General features: G+C 38.2%; 1 protein-coding gene across 1 annotated transcript; it reads right to left on the minus strand.

Annotated features, from left to right (window-relative positions):
- Positions 1–2,393: 2,393 nt before the first annotated feature.
- On the minus strand, positions 2,394–4,293 carry LOC130072919 (uncharacterized). Its single transcript, XM_056238243.1, has 2 exons — positions 3,960–4,293; positions 2,394–3,470 (listed from the first exon to the last, which is right to left on the minus strand). Exons 1-2 carry the CDS (start codon positions 4,291–4,293, stop codon positions 2,407–2,409), a joined length of 1,398 nt encoding a protein of 465 aa, XP_056094218.1. The 3' UTR covers positions 2,394–2,406.
- Between the last annotated feature and the right edge of the window lie 10,607 nt (positions 4,294–14,900).

The following is a 14,900-nucleotide window of genomic DNA, read 5'->3' on the forward strand; positions in this document are numbered from 1 at the left end:
CGACCTGACCACAGAAGATGAAGTATCTGATTTGAAAAAGCTGGGTTGCCAAACTTCAAAGCTAACTTACCAAACGCAAGACCAAGCATGCTTAAGAGTGTACAGTTAAACAGTTCAACTGGGTTTCCTCTTGGGTGATATGGTGTAGTTCGAACCTTATGAATCCCAGAAATTTCACACAGCTCTTTAATAGTTTTGGATTCAAAATCCGGGCCTTGATCACTGTGTGTTTCAGGAATGCCACAGTGAAAAATGCCATTTTCCCAGAGACACTTTGCTACATGACTTTCTGGTTTTGAGTAGGATTGGCTACCGCATATTTTGTAAAGAAATCAGTAATCACCAGGATGTCCTTTGTGTTGCTGGAATCTGGCTCCATTGAAAGGAAGTTCATACAGACTAATTCGAGAGGTCTGGAGACTTTGATGTTAAAGGTGCAATGTGTAAAAATTTTGAGTATCTATTAACAGAAATGCAATATGACATCCATAACTATGTTTCAGTGGTGTATAAAGAACTTAATAAACCGTAATGTTTTTATTACCTTAGAATGAGACATTTATATCTACATAACCGCGGGCACCCCCTTCTATGAAGGTCGACATATTGTGACGTCATGTTTCTACCGTAGCCGACAGCGAACAAACAGCGCTACAGAGCGCGTTTCGTCACTACCTTGAAAGAGAAGCAGCAGAAAGCTAGAAGCCATGGACACCGTGAGTAGTGACTTTTCCTTTGTCAGTGGTGTAAAATATGTAGTTGGATTGTTTCATGTAACTTAGTTCTTCTCCCTCGCTGTGTTATGGCTTTGCTATGTGGGGATACATGTGCTGGTAACGTTCGTGAGACAGCTGATTAGTACTCTTGTCATTGACCGTAAAACAGTATGTTACAGGAATCACCAACCCATCGATCGCGGTCGACAAGTCGATCTTGGAAGCATTTTAAGTCGATCGCGAAGAGTTTTCAAAATCAGTGAAAAGCCTATTGTGTGTAGTAAATGGTGTCTAGGGGATGCGGAGGCGCGCGCACTGTTAAACTCATGTCATTTTTGCTGCGCGCATCTTTGGGCTCATGCGGATGCGTCGAGTATAAACAAGGCTTTACGCTTTAACCAGCTCAGCCACAGTAACAGCTCATATTTTGCCAGCTAAACTTTTACTACCCTGTTAGAAAAAACATATAGTTGCAGTTTCAATCAATCAATCAATCACCTTTTATTTATATAGCACAATAAAAGCAACAGTAGTTGGCCATTGTGCTGTACAACAGAATAAATATCTTAAAAACTAGACCGTCCGCAAAGTAAATGATAAAGGGAGTTTACATCAGAAACACCAATTTAACAATTCAACATAAAAAATCAAGGACAATTCACCTTATTCCGCCCCGCCCACTTTTAACATTTCGCGCTTCCGGATTTTGTCATCCGACTTCCGCTAAACTGACACGGCACATCCGGTAGCTAGTTCAGTGGTTAGAATATTGTTTATAGCTTCCAAAAACTTTAGCGAAATGACGAATAACATTAATACCGTACATGTTTTAAATTGGGAGCACGGAGAAAACTTCGTACGAAGATCAGATGGTCTCATATTGTCCCACCCATCGTCATTGTTAACGTGGGTAGACGATATGAAGAAGTGGCCAGAGGTATCCTATGGGGACATATTTAACTACTTCGAGATACATTTGTGATTTTGTGTTTTAGAAAATATAAAGGATTAAATAAGTTGTATAAAATCAGTTGATAAAAAGTGTTTGTTTTCATGAAGCTAGAGACACCTTCTACTGACCTTCATGTAGATATATTTCACCATTTAATTTTCATAAGTATTAAACTAAGATGGTATTGATTTGCAAACTTAGCATGACTTATTCCTTCTAACCAAAAGACTTAATTCCTTTAAGTTTTAAGGGGAATCTACAGAGCTCACATTATATGGTTTTATAATAAATGACTGACAGGTAATATCTGGTCACATTGTAAAGGTTTATTAAACATCTGGTCACACTGTAAAGGTTTATTAAACATCTGGTCACACTGTAAAGGTTTATAAAAATAACTATTCAAAACAGGTAACATCTGGTCACACCGTAAAGGTTTATAAAAATATCTATTCACAACAGGTAACATCTGGTCACACTGTAAAGGTTTATAAAAATAACTATTCACAAAAGGTAACATCTGGTCACACTGTAAAGGTTTATAAAAATAACTATTCACAACAGGTAACATCTGGTCACACTGTAAAGGTTTATAAAAATAACTATTCACAACAGGTAACATCTGGTCACACTGTAAAGGTTTATAAAAAAGAACTACTTACACTATTTACACTGATTAGTTAAACAAAAAACAGAAAAAAGTATGGACAGAAGTGGAACGCACCTACAAATAAACATTTATTCATCCTCAATATCAGAAATGATGTCGCTTCGAAGGTTGCAAAGGGCTGCACAAATTCTTAGAATTTTATCTATTTTAGGGGTGAGGTTAATTGGAATGGTTTGAGAGAGGACTTTGAAGTTTTTATGTCGACATATGACCCTCTCAACGTGGACACGTACATTGGCGATGCGCCTAGTGTTGGTGGTGTCTTCTTCAGAGAGTTGCATGCCTCTCTTTGTGAATGCTGGAAGGACAAGTTTCACCTTCCTTTCATAGAGGAGATCGGTAATAGTGAAGCCTCTGTCTGCCATTACTTCATCGCCTGGACGAAGGTATTCCAGGAACCCTGAATTTGCAGTTATGAATTTATCACTGCATCTTCCTCCAAACGCTGGTGAGATGAACATGATCAGTCCACATGGTGCAATGGAGACCAGATATTTGATGGTGTTCTGGCCGTAGTAATGGCTGTAGGACTCACCTCTCGAGTCAAGGTTGCGTGGCTTTTGAAGGGGTGTCTCTGAACAGTCGATCACACATGTTGTTTTTGGAAATTGCTCTCTAAAACACTGAGGCATTGTTGCCTGGATTGTCTCCCTGGGAAGCCATGGTATGTAACACCTCATCTTCTCCTCCATGATGTCAAGCCAACACGAAATCACCTTGCTTACAATGGACTGAGAAACACAAAACCTTTCAGCAAGATCACCCTGCAATAAATTAAGACGCAGCTTCATCAGAGTCATCAAGAGCTGATCCCAAGTGTGTAGCTGAAAGCTGTTGGTGTATGAACTGGTAAGGTGCTCGGCAACTGAATGGAATGCATCCAATGTCAACCCTGTGTAGAGCTGACAAAGGTGGTCGTTTCTCAGCAGAGTTATGTACAATGGCGCAGGCTCAACACATTGTGTTCCAATTTCAGATGTAGGTGGCTTCAGGTTGAGTTGAGATATTGTAGTGTAGTTGTGGTCAGAGACAGATGGATCCTCCCATTGTGTTTCTGCATCACAGGTCTGGGGCATGTGGCTGAGATCCTCCTCACAGTTGTCCACTGCATCACTGACACTCATTGATGCATCTATGGAAATAATATATAACCATAAACATTTTTACATTAGTACTTAAAATAGATCATGATAATTTATTTATGATGGCACTCATACTTAGAATAGTGTGAAAAAGAGAGATGCATTAAAAACGAGACAGTATACACACAATCTCCTAACTCACCGTAGGTCAATATCAATATCTGAATGAGAATGAGCTAACGTTAGCTGGCCTCCTTACAGGAATAATGTGAGCTATTGCAAGACTGTACCATACTATATTGTAATATCATGAATATTCATTCATTCATTCTTTATTTCAGACCCTTATGTCCATATCACAAAGTAAACGAAATATGACATATAGGTGGGCTATGGTAATCATGCAAGATTCATTGTATTTTGTTAACGACTCGTTACTGATCTTAAATGTATTGATAGAACGGACTTCACGAATCAACGTTAGGTAACACATAGCTAACAAGTTAACAGTTAACGTTAGGTAAGTTAAGTTAGCTTACCTGAATCTGACAACTTGTTCAGCACCCGGCGGGACTTCTTTACCGGAACATCGTAGCCGAGCCATTTCTCGGGGTAAGGGTGTTCGTCAGTCGGCTTCCTGTCCACAAAATGGTAAGAACACACATAAGCGCGCTTGGGTGGGCACTTCAAGTTTAGCGCCTTCCGCCATTGCCTCAGGTGCTCCTCATCTTTAGGTGGTGGGTGTAAATCGTAGAGTGCACCACAACACTCCGATCGCTTTACATTATGGTCGTAACAGCGTTGGTTCAATTGTTCTCTCCTTTTGATCCAATTATTATGGCAGCCCCTAACTGAGCATATAAGACTCGACATATTTCACAGTTACAGCTATAGAATTACGTCTAGAATGCTAGAAACTAGCGTAGATCCTTTCAGCCGGAAGTTGAAGTCCGTCTCAACCGGAAGTAAGATGACAAAACGAACGTAATGGCGTCACCCTTGTTGTCGTGGAAAATAAGGTGAATTGTAAGCCAGTGAAAACAGGTAAGTTTTTAACTTAGATTTAAAAACAGACTCTGTGGATATTAGTCTTAAAGATACAGGAAGACTATTCCACAGTTTTGGACCAACAATAGAAAACGCACGGTCACCTCTCGTCTTCAGTCTTGATCTTGGAACCATCAATAATCTTTGTTGAGATGACCTCAATGATCTAACACAGTCATTTAATTTCAAAAGATCAGAGAGATAGGTTGGAGCTAATTTGTTTATGGCTTTAAAAACAAAAAGCAGTATTTTAAAATCAACTCTATAACAAACTGGCAGCCAGTGCAACGAACGCAATATTGGGGTAACATGATCAAACTTCCTCGTGCCAGTCAAAAGTCTGGCTGCTGCATTCTGAACCATCTGAAGACGACTAATATTGGATTGACTCATTCCAATATAAAGAGAATTACAATAGTCAAATCTAGATGAAATGAACAAATGAATCACTCTGTCGAACTCTGTAAATGTTAAAAAAACTCTTAGCCTTAGATAATAGTCTTAATTGGAAGAAACTAGATTTGACTACGGCACTTATCTGTTTGTCAAATTTAAGAGCAGAATCGAAAATAACACCCAAGTTTGTCACTGAGTGTTTTACATAGGGGGCCAAATCTCCCAGGTCACCATCGGGAGTAATAGAAACACCTGAAAACGATAACATCAGTTTTGCTCTCGTTTAGATGCAGAAAATTTGAGGAAAACCAAGACTTAACATCAGACACGCACGCTGATAACAAGCTTAGGCCCTTTTCATCATTTTTCTTTAGAGGCAGATAAATCTGGGTGTCATCAGCATAAAAATGGAATGACACCCCATGTTTAGAGAAGATAGTCCCCAAAGGAAGCAAATACAATGAGAACAGAGCTGGCGACAGAATGGAGCCCTGAGGGACTCCATAATCCAAAACAGAAACAGAAGAAGAAAACCCATCTAGACAAACAGAAAACGTTCTAGCATTCAGATAGGACTTAAACCAATCTAGAGTCCAGCCTTCAATACCCACACATTGTTCAAGTCGTGAGATAAGAATTTTGTGGTCCACAGTATCAAAGGCAGCACTTAAATCCAAGAGTAGGAGAATCACAGAATCCCCTGAGTCAACAGACAATAAAATATCATTAAAAACTTTTAATAAAGCGGACTCAGTACTGTGTTTTTTTCTAAACCCAGATTGGAATTTTTCAAAAACACTATTTACCTCCAAATGACTCTGTAGTTGTTCGAAAACAACTTTCTCTAAAATTTTTGAAATAAAAGATAGATTTGAAATCGGTCTATAATTAGAAAGTATGGTTGGGTCGAGATTGGGTTTTTTAAGTAGGGGTTTTACAATTGCATGTTTTAGGAACAACACCTGTGAGGAGGGACTTATTTATTATACCTAAAATGCTAAGTCCAACGACATCAAAAATCTGCAGCAAAAAATGTGTTGGAATAATGTCATGCAGACATGTAGTAGGTTTTAGTTTCTTAATAATATCTTTAAGTGAATTTAAAGAAACTGTCTGAAATTTAAAAGATGAAACATGGGGAAAAAGAATAGATGGCTCATAGTTTGAAGATACTATATTCTGTCCTTTATCAACAATTTTATCTGTAAAAAATTTTTAAAAGCTATCACATACTGCAGTTGATGCATTAAAGCAAACAGCACTCACAGGATTCACAACCGAATTTAAGATAGTAAAAAGTATTTTAGGTTTGTGGGAGTTTTTTACTATAATGTCAGAAAATACTGAGATTTGGCAGCTTTTACTGACTTTTGGTATGTAATGAATGACTCACGTAATATTTCATAAGACACTTGTAATTTGTCTTTTTTCCACTTTTGTTCCGCTCTACGACAAACCCGTCTAAGTTGAAGTGTGGTGCTAGTTACCCAAGGTTCAGCTTTAGGCTTTTGCCGTTTTTCTCTTAGTGGAGCCACAGAATTCATTATGTCATTACTAATGGAATTGAATAACAAAAGATGTTCATCAACATTAAGCAGATTTGAAAGGGAATCAAGACCATACATTTGGCAAGCCTCATTAAAAAGAAAAGAAAAAGAATCACTAGAAGAAGGGCTAAAAGTACGAATCTGCTGTGAAACCCTCTGTGTTTTTATAACTTCATTTGGGAAGGAGCAAGTGAATGTAACAGGCATATGATCAGAGAAACTCAAATCAAGGATTTCAAGTTCACAGATCGAAATACCGTGCAACAGCACAAGATCTAGTGTGTGGCCCTGTTTATGGGTTGGACCATTTACCACCTGTGTAAAATCGAACGAATCAGTCAGATTAGTAAAATCCTTGGCCAAGGAATTTGACTCACAACAAATGTGGATATTAAAATCCCCCGCAATCAAAAGGCGATCATACTGAACAACAATATCTCCTAAAAAGTTTGCAAACTCATTTAAAAAATCCTTATTTGGTTTTGGAGGGCGATAAACCACAGCGATCGCTAACTGATCCATATTTAGCAGAAACAGGAGAACTTCAAAACTAGAAAACATTTCTGTCTTTAAAGATCGGCAGCAAAAAATACTTTTAAAAACAGACGCAAGCCCACCGCCTCTGCCAGAAAGTCTAGGACAGTTAAAAAAAACAGTCTGAGGGCACAAGTTCAGAAAAGGGGCTTGTATCCCCCATACTCATCCAAGTCTCAGTCACTAGTAAAAAATCCAGTTTATTTAAGTTGAAGAAATCTGGCAAGATGAATGTCTTATTTACAAGAGATCTTGCGTTTACCAGAGCCATCTTGACACTGGATCGCAGTCCGGCTGTGCTGCACGGCACAGCGGGCGAAGATTGCAAAGATTTACATAACAAAGCGCCGCATAACAAAGCGACCGGATCCAGGCCCAAGCTGAGAGCAATCCAAACCGTGACGCGATTTCAGCTGACGCACTAAACTTAACTTCAGTTTAGCCGCAATGCCCGCTCGCTTTCCTCTTCTCCTACGGCGTTTCTTTCCATGAAAATCCCACGGCAACCGGCTTTCCCGGGCCGGGACGGTTTTCAAAAATGGAGGGAAGTAGTTTGATTGAAGGAATTTTCAATCAGCGTTCGATGAAAACTCAACAGAGTCCCTTATATTCAAAAGCATTTGACGGTCATAAACAAATAAAGTAAAAACATTTTGAATTAAAACGGAACTATAAAACCAAATAAACAGAACAGGGAGCAGACGGCCAGCCAAACACACCGGCGCCATCTTGCACTCAAATACAATCATACAAATACAAGTTTCATGTGGTTCGTCTCCCTCGCTGTATTATGGGTTTGCTATGTGGGGAGAAATGTGATGGTTACGTTTGTGAGACAATCAGCTGATTACTATTATTATTATATTATATATTAAGACCCTTGATCCTCACCTGACTAATGGCTTTGTAAACTTTATCCATGATATGGTTTATAATGGACTGTGTTGTGGTACAGAAACAGTGACAATGTTACACACTCTTGGCTTACTCTGGCTATTCTCTGCTGTCTCAGACGACGATATGTTTGTCCCGTTTTAGCCACCGTAGCTTCTTCGAAAGGGAGGGGTGAGCAGTGGGCTGAGCCCTTAGTGCAACTCGCAACCGAACCGCTAGATGTCGCTAAAAAATACACACTGCACCTTTAACCAATGGAGCAGCTCTTTCTGGTAAGGCTCTTCGACACACATTGACTGCAAGTCTTTTTTCTTATGACCAATATTGTTTGCCATTCTGGGCCAATAGAAACGAGTTCTGGCAAGATCCAGGGTTCGTATTAGTCCTAGATGTCCCATATCATCGTGTAGACTTTTCAGAACCACATTTCTGAACTCATCTGGAAGTTACCAAACTGATCTGGGCCCGGTTCCCCAAAACGTTCTTATTGCTAAGTAGTTCTTAACCTATTCCTTAACCTCTCTCTTAACCTTATGGCTCGATTCCCGACACGCTCGTACGCTAAGTATATCTTCTGTAAGTCACACTTTCGTAAGGTTGGTCTGGACCATTCGTAAGCTCTCTCTTAGCGTTGTTTGAGCTCAAGACGCTAGTCGCCGCCACTGTGCAGCAGTCTTTAGAAATCAGTACAAGTCAAACTATGGTATGTTGACAATGTTGTGTCTCAACAATGATTTTATATTTTATGGACATTTTAAGACTAATAATAAAATAGGTTCGCAATGGATACAGGCCTATTTATGAAGTTGACTTTATTTGGTATCAGAACTAATATGGTGGTAATTAGCCGAGACTATTTCGTAATGTCATTAAAGAGTTTAAATTGGCAATCACTTTTGATAGGCTAATTAAAATCTGGCAAACAATTTGGCTCTAAATGGCTAAGATCTATAAATGGGTAAGCATGGTGGTGTCTAGTAACTGACCAACTATGTCACATTTTTTCAAAACTCTACACACAATTCCCAAAACTTCACACACAAAATGCAAAATGCCTCACATCTCCTTCAAAAATGTCATAAACACATGTAAGAATGAAACATTTGTATCAAATGGCAAAAATGTATTTCATAATAGTGCATTTTTGGATATACCTTGTAAACATTGTTTTTCTAAATCTAAAGCTCTTTGGTCATTCTTACACTTATATCTACATTTCAATACAATGTTCTACAGTGAAAGTAATCTTCTGAGAGGGGTAACAAGTACACTGTAATCACCGATGCAATGTAGAAACAGAAAATATTTATTAGGCCAAACATTACTGTTGTATACAGTAGCATACAACAAAACCATAAACATATGTAAACCAAAAGTATATTCTTTAGAATACAGTAAAGAACACAATTGAGTGTGGGGGGTCTCTGTGTTGGCATCCATTGTTCAAACAGGTAATCTGACCTTTGACCTATTATAGGCTTATACTACAGTAAAGCAGTGATTGGTTAGTGATCAGTAAAGCAATTAGTGTTTGCACACATGAGGAGTGTGTGTGTGACCTGGTGAATAAGTGTAGCATTTCGATTGGTTGTGTTTGGAAAAGGAAAGCAAGTAAATTCCTGCTAGATTTTTGTGTTTTAGGTAGAGAATTGTATGTAGTGTTTAGAAAAAGTGTTTTATGCAATTGAAAACTGAGTCAAAGGCTGAGAAATAGCTTATGGTTTTGTAGATTTGGTGTGTAGGTTTGTACTTTGAGTGAGAGGTTTCAGGGCCGGAGTGGGACTCATTTTCAGCCCTGGAGTTTCATGCCTTAGACCGGCCCACTTTAGTTACCGACTGTCTATATTAAAATAATGTAATTAAAACCTCAGTATATGAGTCTGCAATTGTGCACTCTTCTGTACAGCCTTGTAATTAATTGTATTTTTCAAAAATATAATTTTCTATTCAGTGCAAAAGCCCTACACAGGGTTTTATAAATACAGACGTCCCAAAAGTGATCTTGCTAGGGGGTTCGGGGGCATATTATTTTTCCACTGTCATTGTCAAAGAACTTAGGCTATGTATATCTGTGTTAGATAGGAATCCATTGCAATAAAGTTATTCTCATTCTGGCCACAGTATGCAATAGGCTATTGCTCTCCTCTCTTATCTCCCTCTCCTTGTTCTTCTTCTCTCAGTCTCTTTATCTTTACCTGTAAATATCCCCTTCCCGAAGCTGAGCTTTGATTGATACAGTCTTTGCAAACTGATTATTTATGTCGTCGTTTTAAAACTTCGATCGTAAAACAGCTGTTTAGTTTTGCCACGTACATCTTATCTCCTGAAGCGTCACGTTGGGATTCACGCGCGGCTCGCGCTTCTGTGAACATAAATCCTGCTTTGATCGGTCACCTCAAACATTTTGACATATCACAATTTGATAATTTAATTAATAGTCTATATTTTACTGATAACTTAAACTAATGTTAAAATAAATGTTACTGGAATAATTTGAGGAATGTTTCATTTGCATAGAATGTGTTGTCTTTCTTAACGCCGTAATGCACCTTCGCGTGAAGTGCAAAATCGATTCCTGAGCAATCGATGCCAGCTAATTCAGCACCTTCACTTGGGACAGCGCCTTTGTAACGTCGAACGTAAGAGGCAGCGTCTTAAGAAGCTTCCTAAGGGACACTTCGGGGAACACACTTAGGAACTTAAACAACTTTGGTAAGATATATCTTTCGAGTCTTCTTAGCGCGCAAAGAGTGAGCGTTATCGGGGAACCGGGCCCTGGGAGATACTGATCTGGAAAAACCAACTGATACTGAATTTCTTCACCAATGGTTCTCTTTCTATAAAGAATCCCATTCTTCAGCTCCAACTTCTACAACTACACTCACGCAACAGAAATGGAAACTCCTGTAACTCTTTTCTCACTGTTGGTGGAGAAGTTTCTCCAGATTCTATCTGATGTATAACTTCTCGTATTGCAGGGTCTGCTCTCTGTTTTTCCTTTAGCTCATCTTCAGACACACTAACAGGAAGCCAATCAAAATATTCAAAACTCTCTGGTACAGCTTCTGGAAACATGGACAGGGATTAAACCAGAGGAACACTGTCACCACCCAAAGTTTCACGTACCAGATGTTTGTCACAAATGGCTTGAATTACTTTTTTGGAAACAAAATCAGAGTTCTCCACCTCGGGCAGGTGGTGCAAAGCAAATTGGCGAATACATTCCTGCTCCTTCAAAGATACATAGTCATTCATCAGGTCATCATGGGGACACCTTGAAAGACTATCAGCATCCAGATTACACACTGCTTCAAGTCAGCCACCGATCAGTCTGCGCAAGGCTGTGTGAGGTCGAACAAGCCTAATGAAAACTTAATCAAAAACAGAACATACACGTGACACACATATGTGCATATGTTTTTGTTTTTGGTTCAAAACATTGCAAGCCCACAAGTATCATTTGAGAGAGAGAGAGAGAGAGAGAGAGAGAGAGAGAGAGAGAGAGAGAGAGAGAGAGAGAGAGAGAGAGAGAGAGAGAGAGAGAGAGAGAGAGAGAGAGTGAGTGAGTGGGGAAATTTCACCAATTTCCTCAAATCACCAATAATCTTTTGTTTGCCTTTTTTAAATTCCATGTTAAATAATACAAATCTCATAGCTGCGACCTCTTGCCACCCCAAAAGCCCCTTCCGTCCGCCCTGTTCCCCTCTCTGTCTAAGCCACTGTCACACATGCATTAGCCCTTCAATCTTCTATTAATACACACAGTAATTTCAGCTTCCCTCCATTCCAATTACCTCCTGCTTTGCACTTTGTAGGCACATTCATCTAATTCCCTCATGTATAAAATGATCTCTTGTCTGCTACAGGCCACACCATTAAGTTTAGGCTTGTTCTTGACTGATAAGCTTTAGCATTATTAAATGATCACCAAAGCCACTTCCCTCGGTTTCCTCCATGGAGGATTTTGCTGCTTTCATTCAAACACTTTCTAAGGAGTTAGCAGCCCTTAGAAAGTGGCAGAATTATGGGACAGTGTCTGTAGTGATAAGACGAAGGCCATATTTTGCGAGTCACTCAACAGACTGATCAACATATGTCACTTAGTTAAACTGATCATTACATTACATTGTAAAATGTTATGGGCCATTACAAGAAGGTTTAGGAAAAATTAAAGAAAAATAAATGTTATGTTATTTATTTTATGTATACAGTTTGACTGAATGGTTAGGTGAATGGAGCTTAGGTGAATGGAGAGATGTTATGAAAAAGTGTGTTTTTAACTGAGATTTCAGGTTATCAGGTTTCATTGAAATGTTTACTTTTTTGTTTAGATGTTTCTGCTAATATTCCTTAAGAAAAAAACTAAAGACAAATAAAACAGTGGTTGAAATCTAATATGATAATTTAAAAAAATGAATGTAGACAGGAAAATTGTATGAAAAATGTTAAAATTTAAATCGAAATGTCTTTTTGATTGCAGAATTTGTAATCTTGACAAATCTGAGTACAGTTTGAGGGAGCTGAACTCAGAGACGAGGGAGAACTGGATCCAAATCCAAATAAGGTTTAATGATGAAATAACAAAAATACAAACAGCAGGACATGAGGAACAAAACTGAGTAAATCCACAAGGAACAAAACTACAAAGGTCTACAAAATGTGGGAGACAGGACAGAACAGGAAATAGAACAAAAGTCAAGCACAGATAACATATAACTGATGCATGAAAGATGACCGGGGTTTTTAGTTTCCCAGGAGAAAAATCTGAAAGGCAGGAGACTTAAAAAAGTCCCTATTTGATTGAGAAACAACTGATACATTAACAATTAAGAAATTAAATCTCTAATTTGACTTGTGGGGTGTAATCTAATGGATTAGGATCTGTGTGATAAAGGCGAGCTTGGGAGTAAATAAAATTGCAATTTTGATCAATCTTCATTAAAAAAATCTACTGAATGTCTAATCGATTAATGTCATTGATTAATGGCAATATATTGTATTACCTATTTTACTGTAGGTAATATAATATATTGTACTGTATACAGGTTCTACTGAATCACATCAGAGAGTTTAAAAGCAAGACCTGGGATTGTTCTGTCTTTAAATAGCAGTGAAAACAGTGAATCATGAAGACGAAAGTGAGGCCCCTGGGAGAATAGCTTCATCTCCAATAGCACGTCAACACATGTGTGCAGACAATCAAAGGCTTTAGATCTCATCTGTGAAAGATGCTGATTCACTCTCATGGGAAAAATGCTCATCAGAGAACAAGCAAATGAGGCACTTTAAGTACCATTGATTTTAAAGGGAAACTAATCCTCCTACAAAGCAAGACCCAAAAGTACATTTCCTCGTCAGCTCAATTAGGAAATGAGAAATACTGGCGTGTACTTACCCAGCTCCTCATCACCCCTTCAACAAACAGCACATACAACGGTGCACTAAGGCCATGTTTAGACGGCAGGCAAATCCACATTATGAATTGTAAGTGATCAAATACGATTTGTGAGTCCAGACATAACCAACCTATCTGCATGGGTTGATTTTTTAATGACATAGGCGTACTCACATATGACGAGACTTTCAAAATGGATGCAGGAAAAGGGAGGTGCATCATCTCGCTCTCCAAATAAGCGCCCAACTTATTTGGACCTCTCCAACTGTCGAGTTGTGGTGCAGAACTCCGCCTCCAACACTGAGTTTCGATGGAGAAAACTTCTAAGCTGTGAATATTTTTAAGCTGTGAATTTTTCCTATTTAAAACATTTCACACACATTTTCATAAAGACATTTTCATCCTATGCCAAAGAGGCCACAGCTCATACAAAGAAAACACTCTCCACACCACACACACACTCACCCCACAGATACCTAATATTGACTGAAGTCATTGTAAGCTTTTAAGGTTTTTGTAAGGTTTTGGATAGTAATGACTCAAGTGTTACTACATATTTCTAAAGGAACTACTAATTATTTGGATCAGTATTCTTAAGTGAAGATCATTTAAACACACAAGTAATGACTAAAGTGTTACCAAATCCATCGGAAGGAATTACTATTCAAAATATTAGACAAATCTCAAAAGCTTACAATGACTTCAGTCAATATTAGGTAGTTATCATGTTTTTCACTTTAGAATACTGATCCAAATTATTAGTAGTTCCTTTAAAAGGATGTAGTAACACTTGAGTCATTACTAGTGGGTTACCATTACTTTTTATTATAAATTATGCATTATTCATGTTAATTATGAATCTGTATATAGTTATTCTCTGGGAGGTATGAAAAAAATAATAGTTATTGACTAGCTAATAGTGAACTACCACATTCAACTGAGCGCTGTTACTTACTAATTTGTTAATCAGTGTTTCTTGTTAGTTAATAGTAGTTACTAGAATGTTAATAGTGCGTAGCTTGTTTGTTCCTGGGGGGGGGTGATCAATTGTAATTTGTGTGCTGAGGTCTATGCTGCTGGCACTACTGTTTAATAAGGATTTACTCTTATTACGATTACTCAGGAGAAGATGGTCAGCATTTCCTCTCTAACCTGAGGGCACTAAACCATCAGTAGACATTTATGGCACACAGCATGAGCTGATTAGTTCTGAACTCACCAATTCGTATTCAATGGGCAACATACAATTAACCTTTCTGGTTGAAAGTAGCAGGGAGCTTATTTATAATATTACAATATGTCAGCTTTACAGAGTTCATGTGCCTATACCCTGATTAGATAAACTGATTATGAAAAAGTTTGAAAGTTTAAAGTTGATTCTGAAAGTTAAAGTCAATTGCAATTTTGTATTAATTTGTTTAATGTGATTCATACGATAACATGTTTTTCCGTAGTTCCTGAGAATTATCCATCAATTTCCACAAACGTAAAATAGTTACAAATTTCCATGAAAGTGCGTTGAAAAAATTAAACTATGACCCCATCTGTCACAAACATCCACTGAAGGCAATTTGAAATTACCCCATAAGCAGTTTATTAAAAATATTCCAACAAAACAAAGACTTGACATAACTTGACTTAACTGCATAAGAACTTATCAACAGTAG

The sequence above is a fragment of the Rhinichthys klamathensis genome, unplaced genomic scaffold, assembly GCF_029890125.1.
Source record: "Rhinichthys klamathensis goyatoka isolate OS25496 unplaced genomic scaffold, OSU_Roscu_1.1 h1tg000512l_1, whole genome shotgun sequence".
NCBI lineage: Eukaryota > Metazoa > Chordata > Actinopteri > Cypriniformes > Leuciscidae > Rhinichthys > Rhinichthys klamathensis.